Here is a 20,272-nt window from a genome sequence, read left to right as displayed (position 1 = left end):
TACTGGTGCCATATAAATATTGAACAGGTTGGGGCTAAGGCATCCCGCACTCTGTACTGGGATCTTTGATCTGAATAGTGGCAAACAAATGGCTTGAGTCCTGTCGGCCAAAAAAATAAGTAAGCCATGACAATGCTCCAGAACATGGGTACTCAACAAACATTTCCCCGGGCACTACGAAGTACTGTCTGCGGCGTGCTAGTGGGCCGCACCTAGGCCAGCAGAGCGAGAGTCAGGGTAATGTCAGGTGGGCGCAGGGGGACGTGATGAAGATGCATGGTGTGGACAACCAATCGAGCCTCGTGACTTCTGTCTGCCATCAACGCTCTATTCTCATGCACCAAAATAACTTTTAATGTAAAATGTGAGCAAGAAAGAAATACTCATTTGGTGGTTGAATTGCAAAATGTGAAACCAGAAAACCTTTATTTATACCCGTTTCTTAGCTTTCTGATTGTTCCTGATCTGTCAAGTAAATAGCAGCCCAGAGATGCTCTTCAGCAAGGGGCTGCAATTAAAGGTCAGGAAGGCAGGCCCCATGCCGTATTTGGAGTATCCATGCTCTAGAATGAATACCTGTTTTGACACTGTATCAAAGGCCACTGAAAGGTCTAACAGTATGAGGACTACCAGTCAGCCCTCATCCAAGTCAGATCTAATTGCATCCCTAATCCACATTAGATCTGATTGCATCAGTAATGGCCAGCACAGCAGTCTCTGTACTGTGTTCTGCACTCAAGCCAGATTGCAAAGGATATAGTGTGTTATCCTCCAGACCCCTGAATAGTTCTTATTAAAGAGTCACTCCAAATTCTTGGCAGGAAAGGACAAAAGTTTGCTACCTTTGAAGGATCACTTTAAGGCTTTTCAATTATGGGAAGCATATTAGCTTGTTTCCATAATTTCGGGAGTCTTGAAGTGTGAAGTTAAAGATTAAACATCCTGCCAAATAAGAATACAATGGGCATGAATCGTCAGGTGAACATGAATGAATATGGATTATACTTCTTACCATATCCTCAGTGTTAAGCTCAATAAAAGAGTTTAGGCACCAGGCATTCCCTGGGATCGCCTGCGCTGGGTCAGTCATCCAAAGCTGTGGTTACCCTATCATTTTAAAATTCTCATAAATGTTGAGAGCCGATTCTGAAAGTTAGAGGACAGAGTCTCACATAACTCACTGGAGGCTGGGATAGCAGTATCACAAGGCTCTGGCAATGTTAACTCTCAATATATTAAACAGCTCCTTGGAAGTTGAGGCACTGTTGTCAATGCAATCAGTTAGGTACTTTCTCCTAGCACCTCATAGCTTTCTATGGTATTCCTTAGTGCATCTTCAACATTTTATGTTCAACATTTTATTTATCCAACTAGGTTTTCAACCCTCTCCAAATCCAGCTCATCTTTTGCAGCCCTATTTTTTCTTACTAAGTTTCAGCTGTATACCACTTGGCCTCAGGGATCTTCCCACGTGATATATCCGCTTTTAGGGGGATAATCCAAGTCCAGTGCTTCCACAAAAGCGGAGTAGTACCCACAATTAATTACCTTTATATCATCCGGGTCTCCAAATATGGGGAACCTAAGTGAGTCTCCGAGAGCAGCTTCATTCCTTCCATGAACGCTGCTCAAAATAAGGCTTGAAATGAGCAGGCACAGACTGCTGTTCCAACTGGATTCCAAATTTAATGAGGTAATGATCTGTCCAAACTAGAGTTGCTATGTTAAGTTCAAGATATTGCTCAATGCGCTTATTAGCATCTGCAATTACTAGATGCACAAGAAGGTACAGCTAGTCAGTTTATATAGTCTAGATGTGTATTCCTTTAGAGTGAGAGAGTGGGGTATTCACTGTGACAGGCACCAGGTCAAAATGATGGGAATCTAAACAGCTGAACATTCTATACAAAAAAATGATTACAGAGCCAACAAACTAGAAGTCACTTCGGCAGTATGGATGCAATTCAAGTTTAAGGAAAGGAAAAAAATACTGCTTGTCTGGATTCTCAATCCATTACATTCACCTCATAGCGTCATAAAGACTAATGCAGAATCAAGTTTGTGTCCAGGCTCATATCCATTAACACACATTAAACTTTACCCTAATAGAAGCTTAATTTCAGCAAATTCAGTGACCAGCTGGATTACTTCGGAGAGGACAATGTATTGGTCGCTGTTCACTGCAAACAGTGCCCGGAACTATATCACACCTTCCTTGATCATAAAACAGCTTCCCTTAGTATAGTTGAGCTTTTCCCCATTTGACACGGTTAGAACTGGGGTCTCTAGTTGGCAGAGGTAGGTACCACTGTTCAAATAGGGACCCTTGATTCTAGTCAGGGCAAGGAGATAACCCTCTGAGATAACCCCTGCTCACCCTCTAGGTAGCTTGGCACGAGCAGTCTAGGCTAACCAGAGGCAATATGTAAAGTATTTGTACCAACACTCACAGTAACACAGTGAAAACACCACAAACCGATTCCACAACAGTTTAGAAAAATAAAGGTATTTAATCTAAACTACACAAGACCAAAACGACAAAAATCCAACATACACAGTTCAAGAATATGGTTTTAAAAGAGTTCTTAAGGTTGTAATCAAAGTTCTCTAAGTTGCGATAAAATAATCCACAGATGCGTGAAAAGTTCACAGTTTTTTCACGTTTACAAACAGTACCTTTTAGTTGCAACAAAGTTCCAAAAGCAGAATCTGGTGCGGTGGAAAACAAGCGATGCGTTGCTCCTGAGACCCTGGGGAGGCGATGCAGCAGCGGGCGTGTTGCGGCGAATCCGGTCTGTATGGGGAGGAAGGCCACTTGTATGGATTCCGGTGCATAGATTCCGTAGGAAGTTTGTTCTTGCAAAGGCACGATGCGACGACCTCGTAGGGGCTGCGATGACCTCGGGGGGGGGGGGTGGAGGGGGAGGGGGTCGATGCGCGGTCCAGCGGGGATCCTCTCTCTCGCAGCTCCTCGATGCGATGGTTCTGCGACGATGCTCGCATCGACGTGATGTGGTCCACAAGCAAGCGGTGCGACGATCTCACCCAGCGACGACAGGCTCTGCAGCGATGTTCGGCTTCCCGCACGATCGGGTGCGTCCCGCAAACGAAGGACGCGACGGCTCTGGCAGCGGCGTCAGGCGCTGCGACGATCTCGACCTTCGTAGCGGCGGGAAACTTCTCGCACTGTCGGGGATGCGCTCCGCAAGCGAGCGATGCGACACTTTTCAATTGCAAAAGTCTCTCAAGCTTAGTTTCAAGCTTCCCAACACAGGTAGAACTTCCAGAGGCCCCACAACTGGATCAAGCACTCTAGGAAGGACCGAACTCTCTCAGCAGAGTTCAGGGAAGCTGGGGGGGAGGTGAAGTCCTTTTGTTCCTGGGACTTCAGAACAGGGAGCCAGCTCTTCTCAGGCCCTTGGAGATTCCTTCAAGACAGTGGACACAGCACACAGCAAAGTCCTTCCCCTCTCCTTGGCAGCAAAGCAACAGGTCAGTCCAGCAGAGCAACAGCAGGACAGTCTTCCTTCTTCAGATTCAGCTTTCTCCTTGGCAGAGGTTCCTTCTTGATTCCAGGATGATCTAATTTTCTGTTGTCAGGGGTCCTGTACTTATACCCCTAAAAGTCTTTGTTCTCTTTGTGCATGTGGGCCCTGAGCCCGGTCTGAACCAGTTCTGGTTGTCTCCTGAGTACTTTGTTTTCCTGCCTTCTTCTTTCCTTTCAGAGTGAGGGGCAGGGTCGTCAGCCGCCCGGCAGGAGGTGGAGCCAGCATTGTGGCAGGCAGGCACAGCCCTATTCAGGCCCAGGTGCTAACTCCTCCCACCACTCAGGTTGAAAATGCAGTCATTCAGCCTAGGGCTGACTCAGCCAGCCTCCTGGGGAATCCCCAGCCCCTGTCACTCTCAAACCAGACGGTCAATATACAAACAGGCCAAGGCACACAGAAGGGTCAGACAAGAGAACAGCAACTTTCTAAAAGTTCTGTTCGCAAACACAGGATTTAAAAACAACCTTCCCTAAAAGATGTGTTATTAAATTCTGAGTTCAGGGATACTACATACTTATGTCCATCTTGTTCCTATGGGAAGAAATGCTGGAAGCCACTGTAGCCAGCATCCCCCATGTTAATCTATGGAGCAAGATAGCCTTACAATAAAACACGAAAATGGCTGTAATTCACTACCAGAGCATGTCACCTGCACCAGTACATGCTCTACCTTTCACATACACTGCACCCTGCCCAGGGGAGGGTACCTTGGACCTTCCATAGGGGTGACTGATGTGCACAAAAAGGGAAGGGTTAGGCCTGGTCAGTGAGGACAATGACCAGGAGGACATGGCAGTTTCTAAACTGCCCATAGGCACTGCAGTGGAGGCCTGAGTCACCATTTTAGAGCTACTCCTGTGGGTGGCACAATCAGTGCTGCAGGCCCACTAGTAGCATTTGTCATCACCAGCCCTGGCACACCCAGTGCACTTTACTAGGGACTTCATGGCGATACAAATATGCCAAACATGTATATCCAATCAGAATAGCAATTTACATAGGGAGCACTTACACTCTGGCACTGATCAGCAGTGGCAGAGTGTCCAAAGCATCTAAACCAGCAAAAACGAAATCCAGCACAGCATCAAAAATACAGATGGCAGAGGCAAAAAGATAGGGGAAAACCACGCCAAAGATGCCAGGTCTAACAGACACCATAAAACCGGACTAACCATCTTTTACAATGTGCCAGTTTTATTCTGGTATAAAAAAAAGGTGGAATGTATTGAGGTGACTGTGCACATGTTTCCTCTGTTGCAACCTTGATCCAAACTACTGGTCCCATAAAAAAATTAAAAATAAACGTAGGTGCTTGCTACCTTATTTCCGCAATTACAGTACCTAAATAAGACAACAGACTAAGCTTAGAACATTAAGGTGCAACAAATAACTAAACACATACAAAGTGTTTTACTAGATTCACTACAGTTTGGCAAAGCCTCTGCACTTAAAGCATACTGTTAGGCAATCCACGCCTATGACATGTGCTAAGGTGCTTGCTGTGTAATCATTCCATAGCATTTCACACCTTATTGTTGTAAGTTCTTGCTATGTACTCAAAGGCCATTAGCTGTCTTTCCTGGAAAAGGGCACTGATCTATAGCATCACTAAGCAGAAACAGTATCACAGTCTTTGATGGTTATTCTGGTGTAAAAAAATGTTTTTCTTCAAGTCAAATACTAAAAACTATATGATACATTAGCATGCAGAGATAAATGCGGAAGGTAACAGCCTACACTTTGCATACTCCAGTAATTGTGAATTTTTACTAAAACGTTTGCTTGTGTCTTTTTCACATCTTTGCAGTCAAGCTCAATAATCATCAAACATGGCTTACTGAGGTTGGAACAGACCACTGTAGAACAAGCCTTTCCCTTTAGCACAGAACTCCAATTCTCGAATACGCATATTCCCATATACATATGTTTATTAAATTCTTATATTTCGAAGGCAAGCTTTGCACTTCTTCAAAATAGACCATTATGGTCCGGAACTGCACTTTGGTTCCAGTGCTTTCTGTTATGGCACACTATACTCAGTCATCTCACATTTTTCTTATCCACCAATTAATGTCAGATCTTGCTGTAATCCCATGGCTCTTTCTTATAATATGCTTCAATTTTGGTTTTGGTTCAGTTCAGCCAGTGGTCTAAGTAATTGTGAATTGCCGACTTTCCTTAAAACAATTTTACGTCACTGTAATTGATGCATTTGTTTTTGAAACACAAAGGCGACATCATAAGGAAATTAGACTCATCAAGTACATTATAACCACTACTAGAAATCACAAAAAAACGAGAAGGCCAGGAACAATTACTTAAGCCTTCTACTGTCACACACCAAATTTGTAAAACATCTGAGGATGTCAGACTGTAGTTTAAGCCTGCTTTCTATCAAGAAAAAAAATTGAACTCCAATCTATTCAGAGTATAATTAAAGAGTACTTTCACCTTTGATTGTTACAAGCTGGCGTGTACTTAGTGTTGCATTTATTTTTTCAAGAGAAGCACTTGGGCGAACACTATAATAGTACCTTAAATAAATAATTAGTAAATTGGTGGCAAGCAACGGGGTTTGGAATATTATTTAACTGAGTGGCTTACAAAACATTTAAAATGAAATTTTCAGCCCATAGTTATATTCACCAATTCCTCACTTCTAAATTACTAGTCGACATAACTAGCTATGGAAAAGCCTTTGTCCCGAGCAGAAGAAATACCCTATCCTCCTCCTCCTCCTCTCCAAAAAAGACATAGAACACTCAAGTACTTGTTCATATGAAATCACTAACTGTTTCTGTAATTTGCTATAGACCGGATATTGGAGATCAAGGACAATGACGACTTCATATTATTACATTTCCACTGAGGTGATAAAAGTGCATTTCCCCTTACTTTTAAGGTTGTTATGGTATCAGGTGCTCTTTGCTTTCATTAGGGAATCTTTAACTTGTCCTGGAAGGAAACATAATCTAAATCAAAATAACTGCCATATTCTGCTATCTAATCATAACCAAAGAATCTCATAAAAACATTGTATGGTCACATAATTTTCTGATTTTACCAGACAGACTGTCAGATTTAAAAAACAATGTTGACTGGAACAACCTGATTCACCCTTGAATTAAAGGGATTCTGCTACACACTGTACCTCCACATTACATTAGCTCACTGACTGAACTACCACAAGGACCCACTTTGACGGTCCATCATCCGTTTCAGGTTGTTAAATGGTAGAAAATCAGCCACAGGAACCCTTTAAGGTTAATTTAAAGTGGCTTGCAACCTTTAAGAATCTTGCAGCTGAGCCATGAAGAATAATGTGAACAGTAGTCAAATTACCAAGATGATGTGAAAAATAATAATTTCTTAAACAACACAGAATATACATTAAATTAATTTCTTGAACACACGTTTAGAAAAAAGGTCTAGCAAAAAATAGAACCAAGAAATGGAAAACAAAGATTGATGGAAGGAGCATCGTGTTCACAAAAAAAGTCTTCAGTTCAACGTGTATTCCAAAATTGATATTATTGTAAAATTCATCCGATATCAGCAGCAAAAGATTTATTCCAACAGCACAAGTGTCCAGTTAAATATGGATTCATTAACCCAATTTCATCCAAATCAATGTTTTGTAGATAACTTGAAACAGCCAACGCGTTTTGTCCAGTATGGACATCATCAGGGCTCAAGAATTGGAGAGACGTTGAACAACGCAACGGACAGAGAACTACAATACACTAAGGCGGTAGGAGTGCTGCATTGGTTTCCGCACACACCCAAGAATAGGATCACGAGCAAGTTTATAGATATGGGACTGATACTGGCTAAGAGGGAAATAACTCGAAATGGAAATCAAAAAAGGGGCCCATACACAAAAGATGGCTCAGTGAATGTCTCAAATGGGCGACGAGCGAAAGTACTCTCAGATACCAATTAGCTCGCCGCAAATCTGATGATAGGGCACTGGAAGCGGCAGCAGCATGGGAGGCGCTAGTACAGGCACTGCGAGATAGTACGCTGGAGGAGGAGGAAGGGCATTCCAACTCAGGAACTGAGGATCCCACTGACGCACCAGAAGCACTTTCTTTGAGCATCCCGGATCGCTCTTGACAGAGTTCATACACACACACTAACATCGAGACCAGGCGTAGGTGCAGGCATTGGGGATGAGTGGGGGGGCAGGGGGGTGGAGAGTTTGGGGTGTTTAGAAGTTGGGAGGGAGGAGGAGTTTGGGGGGGGGTGGAGGGGTGAAAAATGTAAAAGCAGACTGAAGAAAGCCTTGCATGGGGAATTGAAAGCACTCAAGAATTGCTGCGAGGGGTGATTCACTGTTTGACGCCGCCCGACCCCCTGGTTGTGGGCTTATAGGCCGTGTATACGAATTACCCAAACAAGAAATAAGGATTGATAATGAGCATGCAAGGCGCTCATAAGTGTATAATGTATATATGCTTTGGTTCTGCAATAAAAACGGTTTTACAAAAAAAAAAATCAGGGCTCAAGAAAACAGAAATCAATCAGTGATGCAGGGGTCTCTACTAAGTCCCTAGATTCAGCACATCAGATCCTCACCGCGATCCCCAGCAAAATTCAAATGATAAGTCCTCTGGCAATTTTATTCTCACAAAAACAACTTCTTATTCAATTGAGGCCTGGACGAAGTAACTTGTGTAATTTTCATAATGTAATCCCAAGTAAAACATTCAATGTAATTCTGGCAAAGTTAAGTTCGATCATTTGCCACCATCTGGGGGAATAAAAAGTTTTTTATCCAACGAAATCCAGGCCGGCGACACTGGGTATGTATACATCCACTGTGGATGTATACGTACCCAGTGTCGCCGGCCTAGATGATTTACTTGGGAGATTACATTTTGAAAATTACACAAGTTACTTCCATATTTAACTGGACACTTGTGCTGTTGGAATAAATCTTTTGCTGCTGATATCGGACGAATTTGCAATAATAATAATTTGGGAATACAGGATTGAACTGAAGACTTTTTGATGAACACGATGCTCCTTCCATCAATCTTTACATTTTTGGATAATTTGGGGCCTTAACGGTAAACCCCAGGAAGAAGAGCGCACAGACTGCTTACAGTTTATTGTTACTAATTTGTTGATTTTCTCCCTGTGCTTGTCAGGTCACCCTTACCGTTACATATTTAGCTTTAAAGAAATGGAAAACAGTTAGCAGACCATTCCAGAGCTTCACAGCATGGATATCCTGAGAATGATACATTGTGATATAACTTGAAAAGCTGCATGTAATAATCGGGTTGCTCCACCACGCTTTGTCAGAATACATTTACAGAAAAACAAATACTACTGAGATAATTCATGTATTAGACAGCAATACCTGACATTAATGAAATAAGCCGCTGTCTGGCCTCATTGGAAGCTCTAGGAGTGCGGATTCGATCAATCCACTGGTATTCAGGATCCTCGTTGACCACCAATTCTTCAACAAATCCATGAATTGTTACAGCTCTGTAGCACTTAGGAATCGATGTTGCTGTTAATGAAATAAATGGTGCACATTTGAATACTACAGTTACAGTACCACAAAAGGAGAAATTTAGCCATTCTCCAATACTGAGAAGCCCACAAAAAACTGTGTGTACAAATTCAGGACAAATCAAACAAAAAACATCCATGTGAGGGCAGTGGATGGAGATAAAACTGGGGAAAGCAAGGAGAGTGCCTAGTAATGGAAGAAAAGAGTTGGAGTGAAGCAGAGTAATGAATTAATGAATTTAAGAGTTACTTTCTATGATCCCTGGGTTTGTCAAGGAAGAGCACTGGGAATGAGGATTATGGGCACACACAATTTAACTCTTGCTCTTTGCAACACTTTTAAAAATACCAACATTTTTTTTTCTAAATGTGAGGTGTGTTTCATGGCACTGAAACCTAGCACAAAAAAGTGATCTGGTTTCCTTTATTGTGACTTTATCACTTAAAACATAGGCTGTTTCCAATAACCAACTAAGGAAAGGGACAGAAACGCTTATGCACCCTGTTACAATGAAGTCAAACGTTAGAGGAAAAAGAAGATTTATTGTGATGCGCCCATGGTGTGGAGCACCAACCATCCCCAGCAACAGGTGAACATCAACTGCACAATAAATACTGAAGCTATAGGTCTACACATTGATGGATTTAGCAATTTAACCATGATCAGGCACATCCTCGACTGCTGGAAGTCTGTGTCCGTCTTCAACAAGTTCGTCCCATAGAAACTAAGGGGATGGCTTGGGCCTGAGCCTTGTGTTTAAAGTCTAAAACCTGGACCCATAAAGACAGTGACATGGCCAGATCATTGTTCATGGTTCTACCAGCTGAATCAATGTCCATGAACAGCTGCGGTGTCTGCTCTTCAGCTTCCTTGCCCATGGAGAGCATGCAAAACATAGCAGCATAGCCTATAGCCATCAATTTTATTAGAGGTCACAACAACAGCTGGCCATGATGATTGCTACATACATGGACATAGATACATGCCAGCTGCAACTGGGTCTGGAATTTACTGACCAGGAGTTTATATGTTCAATATTTGCAAAGCTGGTAATCCCAGGTCTGAAAACATCAGGTAATTTTTAGTTGCTAATGTGGCCAAGAATGAGTTAATCATAGAAATGTAAGGAAAATATGTAGAAGACTTATGAAAACGAAGAACAAAAACAAAGACTTTTCATTTTAAAAAGTCATCCTGCCACGATATTTGACAGAAGAATATTCGCACAATAAGACTGTCGGTGATACTGGAGTACATTACTATAACACACTTGACGCAGTCAAATTTGAGACAATCTAGACTACCAAATGAGTGATTCTTTACAACAGAACCCACCAGACATGAAGTATGTGCTGTCTCCCCATTTGTATCTACAAAAAGGGTCGTTCTTTGTAGCCGGTGTCTGGCTACTACAAGCTTAAAGAACTGCTTATTTGTATTATCACTAACAACCACCAAATGATTTTATATTTTTACTTTATTTAGGGTAAACATAACCTTACCTTTATTATCAGAACAAAGAGTAGAAAGCAGTGGTTAATTAGTAGTAGTCTTCGTTCTGCATCGTAAGGCTCTTCAATGAAGTCATAATATTAGAGTACGGGTTAGCCACGAACAATTTATGTATATCAACGAGGGTGAAGAACACATCGTCTTCAAACAGAGAAAAGCACCATCATAAGTCTATCAAATGGAAGCCTGTCTGAATTTTCAGACTGTTAAAACTCTTTTCCAAAAACTTGCAGCATAAGTCATACAAACTTCTGCCTATCATTTCGAAATTATAAAGAACCTGATAAGATTGAAAATTAGGAAAGTTGAAAGTACCCTCTCCATGGGATTCCAAATTCTGTTCCATAGTTTCTGTAAAGCGCGTAGCTACCCAAACCATTAGTTAGAATCTCAAGATATCTCACAAAGTCAGTTCTTTTTTTAGGCTAATTTAAGTTGAATATAGAATAACCTTTTCATTTTGATCCTGTAGGCAGAGAGAGCAAGCCAGGGAGGAGGAGGGTAGTTTTTTACTTCAATGAAGATCTTAATAATTAAAGTATGAATAAAAGTCAGTTGATATCCTTCCATTCACTTTAAGCGCCTGCAAAGGCACTTCTAGTGGATTCTCCAATGAAAAAACAAAAAGGGAGATCCTAATGTTTGTGGAGACTCGTCGGGTGGCATCAACTTTCCATCCTGTTCCTAGGAAACATGTCTAGCCTCTGAAGATTCCTGATCTACTCAACAGCACCCCATTAAGTGGCCTAAAGTGGATATATTTTCTTATATTTTTAGATGTATTAGGAAATTAATGTAGTATATATTGCGTTCTACGTGGAGTCTGGTCTATCTGCATTTAGAATAATTTAAATCTGTACACTAATTAAACATTACTCTGTATTTTCGTTGCCTTTAGTACGTGTTGATGTCTGTGTTTATCATGAGTTTTTGCATTTCACTTTGTATAATTAATTTGATGAATGTGCGTTTGGGCATGGTATCAAGTTTTCCAAAGTGATATTTTATACATAATACTTATACCTCAAGTGTGTTTTTAGGTAATTTATTCTATTTTTGGTACATCATTTTAATAGTACAATGCTTTCATCACAGAATAGGCAAATAACTACTCAGTCTATCCGAGTAGCAAACGAAAGGTCATCCCAGGAGTCCTAGCTTTGTGTTTACAGCTGCAATGTTGGCGACGCATTTACTGGTCCCTTGTGCAAATTAGATAATAAACATTTCTAAAACGTGTTAAAAACAGAAAACTGCAATTTTATTAACTGTTATTTTCAAAACCAGTTAGTAATTTAATTCAGTTTGCCTAAAGAATGCAATTTCCTAATCACTTACTGCAGAAAAACTTGACCCCGCAGGATGACTGCCTGAAGCGATTTAAGTCATTGAACAGGTCAACTTTAACCACAACGCTGATCTCTCCGCGAATGCCTGTGTTAATAAAGGACAATCAGAGGAGAAGGTTTACCACAACTAAATTGCCAGGAAACTAAATACAAATTACTTTGTACACAATCTCACAAAACAGTGGCATTTAATTTTAATAGCACTTTTATTGTACGTAAAACTGATAATGAACTCTGAATTTAAAACATAAATTATGATGCTAAGTACAAAGCAATGCAAGCATTTTTACTCCAAGTAGTGCACATGTTAAATTAATCCAGAACTTAGAGATCCGCCCTGCACACAACCAGAGAACATTTTATCACTTAATACATTACTATGCATTACCTATAGTATATGTCCCGGTTGAAAGAGTACTCTTCACAAAAATAAGACATCAAAACTGACAGTGAGGGATTGAGTAAGATAACAGAGAAGGACATCATGAGACATGAAAAAAAAATTGTAATTGCATAGTACCTCCATGTTTATGTAATCCATACTTGCTTTACTGCAGATAGTTTAGGAAAAATACACTTTTACATCATACAATTATTTGGTACAGTCTGTTCAATCATCTGAGTCACATGAGTCAATAAGTAAGCAAGCATACACTGGCAAACATTATTCCCATTAATGGTGTGACCCATCCAACCGACCCACCCACTTCCAGCATTGTTTAAATATCCTCCAGGGGCGGGGTTTCCCCTGTCAATCGTCAGGTACAGCTGAAGGCCCCTAAAGGTCTCTCCATGCCCACAGCACTACCTGAGTTGGGAGAGGCAGGTCTGCTAAAATCGGTTCCCCGTATAAGAAGTGTAAAAGTGGGGTGTCGTGCATTGCTGAACCTTTGGAAACATTGGTTGGATCCTGAAACTGAACGAACCACCTTTCATTTTGGATGACCAACTGGGCTGCTCTGTAATTGGGCTGGATGTCCAGAGTTGTCATGCCTCCATCATATGTAGATTTAAAACATTTGGTCAACGCAATGCCGGAAAGGGGGGTGGGCTGTTGGGTCCAGAGAATACGCCTTAATAATGAGTTAAAGCCAGGAAAAAGCTTCTTGTGATAGGGTATAGGTGGTTTGGGAGTTGGTATAGTAAACGTAGGGGCGTTACCATCTTGAAGATAGTCTATCAGCCCAGAAAGGAGAGAAGATGATCAGCCCAAAAACGGAAATCTTTCATGAGTCTGTCAAGCTGAAGGTTTGAGTTCCAAGCTCACTGATGGTCCTCGATTATATATACCTCCAAGCAGATGAACCCCTCAGAGACGACTCTCATGTCTGCAGCTCAAGGCATTAGAGGGGGGACATCGTGCGATATCACGCATGCGCAGCATATTGATCACAGTGTTCATGGGATTTCCGCTAATCCCGCACACAAGTCAAGTCAAGTCAAGTCAGAGGATTTATATAGCGCACTACATACCCGGAGGGTTTCAAGGCGCTTAGGAAGGGGAGGAGAATTACTTGTCAAATATCCACGTTTTAAGTTGCTTTCTGAATGCTAGGTGGTTCTGGGTAAGGCGAAGGTAAGCGGGGAGGGAGTTCCATGTTTTAGCAGCCAGGTATGAAAAGGATCTGCCTCCCATGGTGGTCTTGTTGATGCGAGGTACATTGGCGAGTGCGAACGCCCAAGACATCAGCGCAGAACCGGCAACACAATCTAGGGATACATTCCTTCTTTGGGCATGATCCGTTTTCAATTAAGTAGTAATTGAACTCGCAATTTGTAGTATATTAGGGGGCTAGTCTCCAACACACTGCATTAAGTCGGAGCTGCGTTGAGGGGAAGGCAGCCTACCGGGTCTTGCTGAAACCGTGAGTTTGGTGCTTGAGGAACAATGGAACTAAGTATACATTACTCGTGAGTAATACCAACAAAAACCTGAATTGAGCTTTCTGGTATTCTTTAGGTTGCCGCATTGAGCAGGAAGACAACCCCCAATACCACGCAGGGCTCATGAGGCCATCCAGCCTTAGTGTGTATAAGTAAGCATTGATAAAACCAATCTTCCTCCTGAAATCCAACCAGTAAGGAGAAGAATATGACTTATTCATTTAAATGTTTGTGTCCTTGTCTTCGTGTGTGTCCTTGTCCTTTTTATTTTATTTTCAGGGTTCTAGACCTCATCTGGTCCTATACTACCCTTTGTCTTGAACAGGTTATTTTTCCCTGATCAAAAAAACGACGTCCTATTGTGCTGGTATGATTTATCTTGCTTTGTCTCTTTTCAGGTCTTGTTCTATGAACGCCAATTGGGCGCATCAGACTAATATATTGTAACACTATTAGGAACATTACACCTAATTTTTGTAGAATAAATTTTTGTAGAATTCACTTTTACATCTACACCACATGTGAGTAAGGTGAGGAGAGTTGTGCATATCCTCGTCCTGAAGAAGGAGTTTTTACACTCCGAAACATGTCGACACACTTTCTGAGGTTGATGTACCTTAATACACAGTAACAACCTAACTCTGCACCCCTTTTAACGATACCAGCCGAGGGCCTAATACATTTTATTTTTCACCCTACAAGCCAGGTATCTTTTAACTATCACGTTTCACCACCTCACAACTCACACCTATTTTCCCTACACACACCAACATATAGTACACTTTAAGTGCTCCTACGTAGTCGTGAGTCGTAGCACGCCGCATCACGTAGAGGGGTGAGAAGACCCCAATGATGAAGCATGACACCAAGGGGCCTGTTGGTGTGTGAGGGGTATTCAAAACAACACTGTGTGCTCCCCACCATTGTAGGGATCACTACCACTACCTGAGTGGATTCCATTCTGTTTATGTAAATTGTCAGGGGAGACCGAATCCACTTTTCCTCTCCCTCCCTCCTTTGTTAGATATTAGAGGGGGGACTGCCACCGATTGGGTATAGTGACGATTTGGGGAGCAATTTCAAGATTTGCACTACTCACATTTCAGATTCAATAGGGTCTTCTGAAAAGAGAAGGACATGGACTGCGCATATTGCAACTCTATTTTTAAACCCCCGGGCGCCCACTCAAACCCTTTCATTTGGGCATCAATCCGCAACTACTCCACCAAAGGTTCAGTGGCCTGAGCAAAGAGCAGGGGCAGCAGTGGGCAACCCAGTCTCTGACCCATTTGGATCGTCAAAGGCTCAGACGGCGCTCTCCTGTACCCTTGCAGGTAGTGCTGTCAATAACAATCGGACACAAGCAACGTATCAGGGTCCTAGGTGAATTTTGGCTATCACGGAGAAGAGGTAGTCCCACCCCACTGAGTCTAAAGCTTTGCAGAAGTTTAGGAGGATTAGTGTGTGGTCTTCGAGAAGCCTACTCGCTAAGGACTGAGTGTTGGGAACACGATGGATGTTGTGTCTAGTTGCCCGTTGCGGCATAAAGCCCGACTAGGTGGAGCAGATCAAAGAGCCCTTAACTTTTAGCGCCCTTTCGGCATAATGTTAGCCCATATTTTAACTTCTAAGTTGAGAAGTGAGATAGGGCAGTTGGACTCACATATGTAGGGGGGTTGATAAGGTTTTGGAATAACAACTATATCGGCAGACTGCATGTCCGCCGGGAGCAGCAGTTTCCAGGGCCTCCCGACTGCAGTAAATGGCCTGCAAATGCGGCCACTGGTGCAACCACTCAGCCTTGAAGAACTGCCGGAAATCCATTCAGTCCAGTGGTTTTGACAGACTGCCGCTGAGCCATTGTCTCCTCCTTTTCTTCCAGCGTGGTTCTACACTCAAGGGACTACACTCTCTTCACTGGACAGTGTATGAGTTGGGAGATCAGCCATAAAAGAGTGCAAGTCACCTAGCGCCAGAACCTCAGAACAAGCTTATAGTTTGGTCTAATAGGCCTCAAAGCCACGGTCAATATGGAGATCTCCACTGACCTCACTGTCTCTGCCATCGATCATGTAAGAAAGGGGTCTCTCTCTGTGTGAGTGGAACTAAGCCAGTATAGTGTCTTGCTAGCCTTGTGTCCCCAATGGTAAATTCAACTCTGTGGTGCGTACCAAGCAGTATGAAATTCCTGAAACATGGTCTGTTCGACTAGGTGCAACGAGTTGTGGAGGAAGGTGAATGCAGATTTAGGTTCCGTCATCACATGCCACTCACCACTCTTCTCTTTCTCTCCTTTCTGCTGCTGTTTTCCTTGGAAGAGTCTCACCAACTACCTCTCCCTGTAATATGGAGCTTCTTTTTAGACATGCTATCATTCTGTTCTCCACTCCTCCAACACTTTGCCATCTAGCCCCAGGCAGTTTGAATTCCACTAACTGTAATCTAACTTCATTTCCGACAATAATCTCTGGCCTTCTCTCACAATCTTTAAATTTGAATATTGTAGGAAGCTGGCTCAGTATATATTATACCAAAGTAAGGTATCGTGTGCACAGAGTCCAGTGGATCCTTAAAGGTAGGCAGAGGCTAAAGTAGATAATACCTTACTATTTGTGGTAGTGTGGGCGAGCAGTAAGGCCTTTTCAGAGGGTTGTGTTATGCAATTAATGTACACACACAGGCAAGACATTATGTCACACACTCAAAGACTGAACTCAGACCAATTTTTTTGTACAAAAATATTATGTAGTTGTATTTTATTTTTAGAGCCAAGCCAGGATTGGTGCAGGTAAGTAAAAAAATACTTTTCAAGAATAATGCAGTTGAATACAGATGAAATGCAGTACAATGCGATCGGTTTGTTTACAGGTAAGTCAACAGTAAAAATTACTTTTCAGTTACTATTGTAATTGCTTTACAGTTACTATTGAGATTACTGTTTTAGTTACTTTTCTTACTCAATGTGGTATACCTAGACACCAAACTGGGACATTTCCTGTATAAAGGTAAGTAATACAATTTGCTATCACAACACACGTATGCTTTTTCATAGAGCTCACAACTCCACACAAAACTTTCTACAGAAAAGCAGGCAATGCAGTCCTATGGGAAGAAATGAAGTTATTGGTTTCTAGGTAATTACTTTGTTCAGGGAGTTTGGTTTTTGAAGTTAGACCAAGGGTTCTCCCAGAGTCCAGGATGCACTCTCAAAACACCCTCAGCAGCACTAGGGCAGCCAGGTGCAGAGTGCTGAGGACCATTTTTATCCAATAGGGGACAGGGGGCCTTCGGTTGGTGGCAGCTTACGAGCAGGCCACAAGGTTGTGGGAGAAAAGCTCCTGGACTTAAGCTCAGGGCAAAGGGGGATCCGATTTAGCGGCACAGGGGCGGACGGGTGCAGGGTGCTGTTTTGGCATCAGGTGCCCTGTTTTCAATAGGGATTCTTCGGTTGAACAAACTGCAGGCTCTGGGACAAAGATCTTATGGAGGCAACCACCTTTTGGAGAGGTAATTTGGGATGTCGTGGGATGCCGAGACACCGTTGGTTGGGCCACCCTAGGTCATAAGGCGTCTGGTGCAGAGGTGTCTTTTGGGGTCGGATTCTTCTTACCGGCTCAGGACGTGGTCGGGGGGATCTTCCAGAAAGGGGCTGCAGACCTCAGCTGAAGACTTGAGGTATGTCAGGGATCACCAGGTCCCAGATCAGGATTGCCTGTGAGACCTCCTTGTGGTTTTGGGCCACTCGAACTCGGGCCGTGGGTGTCGGATGCAGACACGCGGATTTGGCTGGAGCCAGTCTCTATTGGTGAGCAAATCCGATGCTCACGGGAGACAAGGTCTGGTTTGGGTAATGGGCAGGTCCTCTGGGTTCTGGGGAGCTACTGGCTGCAGGACACACCGGCATTTCACTGGAGAAGGTTGAGATTGGGACAGACTGGTAGGGTTGGGGCCAAAGTTAGTGTCAACCTCCTCTTCTTTTAGTACAGCTTCTTCAGTCCTTCTTCTTCTATTTTCTTGTCTGAGGAGGCAAGGTTTAGGGTTGCCCCTAAGTACTAAATTTAGGTGTGTTACAGGTGGGTACAGATCAGGACCAATGAGTTCTTCCTTGGGGTGGGTACACCCCCTATTATGTCACCCTCCAGTGGAAGGAGGGAATAAGCATTCATCTGGTTGGCAGGGTCTCCCATCAAGTTGGCGGGGATGAGAGTTGTGCTTCACCTCACCTCCCCCACCTGAGGAGTGAGGTTGGCAAAGGTGGGCACACCATCTTCCTAATTTGGTTTAACTGCCGATTCTCCAGCCCAAAGTGGGGGTCAGAACCGGTGGGGGCCAGTTGCTAGGGGCAGCAAATGTCCTGGGCCCTGCCCATCCTAGGGGAGGGGGCCTGGCACTCGACCCAGGATGTGCTTTGTTTCAGGGCCCCGAGAGCAGCAGGCTCTCGATCCAGGGGTACAGAAATAGGACTTCTGGTAGCAGTTGGCGATCAGCCACTCAGCCAGGACACTAGTTAGGTCGTTTTTCAGGGGGCATTTTTGAGATGCCCTCCGAGTGCATTTTTCATTAAATTCCACACTGGCATCAGTGTGGGTATGATGTACTGAGAAGTTTGATAATAAACTTTCCAGTTTTCAGTAATGCCTTTACAGTGCTATGGAGTTTGTAATGACAAACTCCCAGACCATATACTCTTTATGGCTTTACTGCACTTACAAAGTCCAAGAATGGACTTAGGCATGGGGTACAGGGCTCATGCACCTGAACCCTCACAACTGGTATAGTGCACCCAGCTTGAGGGGTGGCTTATCTATGCCAGGGCAGTGGTCCATAGGCATGGCAGAAAGGGATGTGTGCCATGTTGACTCTTTCTTCTTCTGCTCCAAAACAAGCAGCCTGCAATGGGTGTGTGGGTGTGTCTGTGTGTGTGTCTATGTGTCTCTATGTGTCAGTGTGTGTGTGTGTCTGTGTGTCTTGTCTGTCTGTGTGTGTAAAGGTACTGAGCCTCTAAGGGTGGCACAAAAAGTGCTGCAGCCCTTAGAGGCATTCCCTGGTCACAGTGCCCTTGGTACCTATGGTCCCTTTTACAAGGGACTTGCATGTGGCCAGTGAGTTGTCAATTGGTTTATGCAACAGTACAGTGTAGGGAAAGAACATAGGCCCTGGGTACTGGTGCATCAAAATTAGGTAAAAAAGGGAGTGGGGGGCAACTATGAAAATGGCCACTTTACTACAAATGTGTGATGAAAATGGTATATGCTCTACAAATGCTCAGTCTTCTGAATCCGATGACGGGGTCATCCTTTTACATATTTTATTTTAAACTTGCTGTTTATCCTAGCTCTGTTCACCCATAAATTCTTTCTTAAACCCTCGCCCGCTACATTTCCACATGATCTTTCAACATTCTCTTCTTGTTATGTTAGCTGGATTTAGATTCTTCCTCCCAGTTTCCTATATGTATAATTTCAAACATTAATGAGCATGTCAAAAGCTTTTTCCAACACGCCTCTCAACACCATCACCTTAATATTGGTCATATTGTCTCGATATATGATATACTTTTTTTAATTCTGAACTTTTCAAGTTTATCACTAGCATATGCAATGCTTATTTTAGTAATTAATTTAATGTTCAAGTTGAGAAAAAAGATATTATTTGGGGGGAATACCATTTAACATCAAAAGATTCCAGAATAATGTTTTGTAGGATATAATAATTCTGAATTCTATTTATGGCTAGAGTGTAGAATTTCTTTCACACAAAGATAAGGATATATTGTTACAAGTCTTATTATTTCATTTTTTCCACAGGACAAGTAGGCCTGGAGCACAGGCGCTTTAGCTGGCAGTTTACACTTCCACAGTTTTTGGGGTAAAAATGATGGCTTCTTGCAAAGGCAAGAAATGCATCCATATGTATAAGGTGTCACCAGGCAGGTTGCTCCCCTCACCGCCACGCAGTCCCCTGTGTGACCGGATCCGCTGCCTTTGCATGCATTCCGGCTGATGCTGTGTTGCCTAGGTTCTGGGCTGACTGCCCCTGCTTGATTTCCTTCCCGTTTTTGCCTCGTTTTTTTTCCCTTCCTTTTGTGCCTAGATTGCTTTTATTTTGCTTCGGTTGTGCCCTTAACCCCTTTTTGCCTCCACCAGTTCCTTTTCCCCTCTGTGCCCCTCTCTTCTTTCTGTTATCCCCCTCCCTCCGTACCCTCGCCGTTCCTGCCGCTGTGCCCCGCGGCACCGCCCCATTCACTCCCATTGGCCGCCCCGCTCCCACCTCCCAGCTGCTCTGCCCTCCCTCTACCCTCATATGGAGGCACGAAGCGGCCGCGTAGTCTGTCTGCGCCCGCCGCGCCTGGACCGCGCCCAGCGCCAGGACCCCTGTCCCTCCACAATGCCAGCTCACCCGACAGACATACGACGCCACCACCCTCCACGCACTCAACGCCGGCCAGAACC

The 20,272-nt window shown here is 43.3% G+C and overlaps 1 protein-coding gene across 6 annotated transcripts in view; it reads right to left on the bottom strand.

Moving 5' to 3' along the window:
- Nucleotides 1-20,272, bottom strand: part of C2CD5 (C2 calcium dependent domain containing 5) — a 915,439-nt gene that overhangs the window by 805,081 nt on the left and 90,086 nt on the right. For all 6 annotated transcript variants that reach the window (XM_086920391.1, XM_086920370.1, XM_086920386.1 and 3 more), the window contains exons 5-6: nt 11,926-12,021; nt 8,917-9,072 (exon numbers count right to left, since the gene is read on the bottom strand). In XM_086920391.1, the coding sequence (XP_086776517.1) occupies nt 8,917-9,072; nt 11,926-12,021 (252 nt within the window). The remainder of the gene's footprint in view (nt 1-8,916; nt 9,073-11,925; nt 12,022-20,272) is intronic.

Source organism: Lissotriton vulgaris, chromosome 1_1 (assembly GCF_964263255.1).
Source record: "Lissotriton vulgaris chromosome 1_1, aLisVul1.2, whole genome shotgun sequence".
Taxonomy (NCBI): Eukaryota; Metazoa; Chordata; class Amphibia; order Caudata; family Salamandridae; genus Lissotriton; species Lissotriton vulgaris.
Note: the sequence above shows the minus strand (reverse complement) of the source record. Positions and strands in the feature narration are given on the sequence as shown.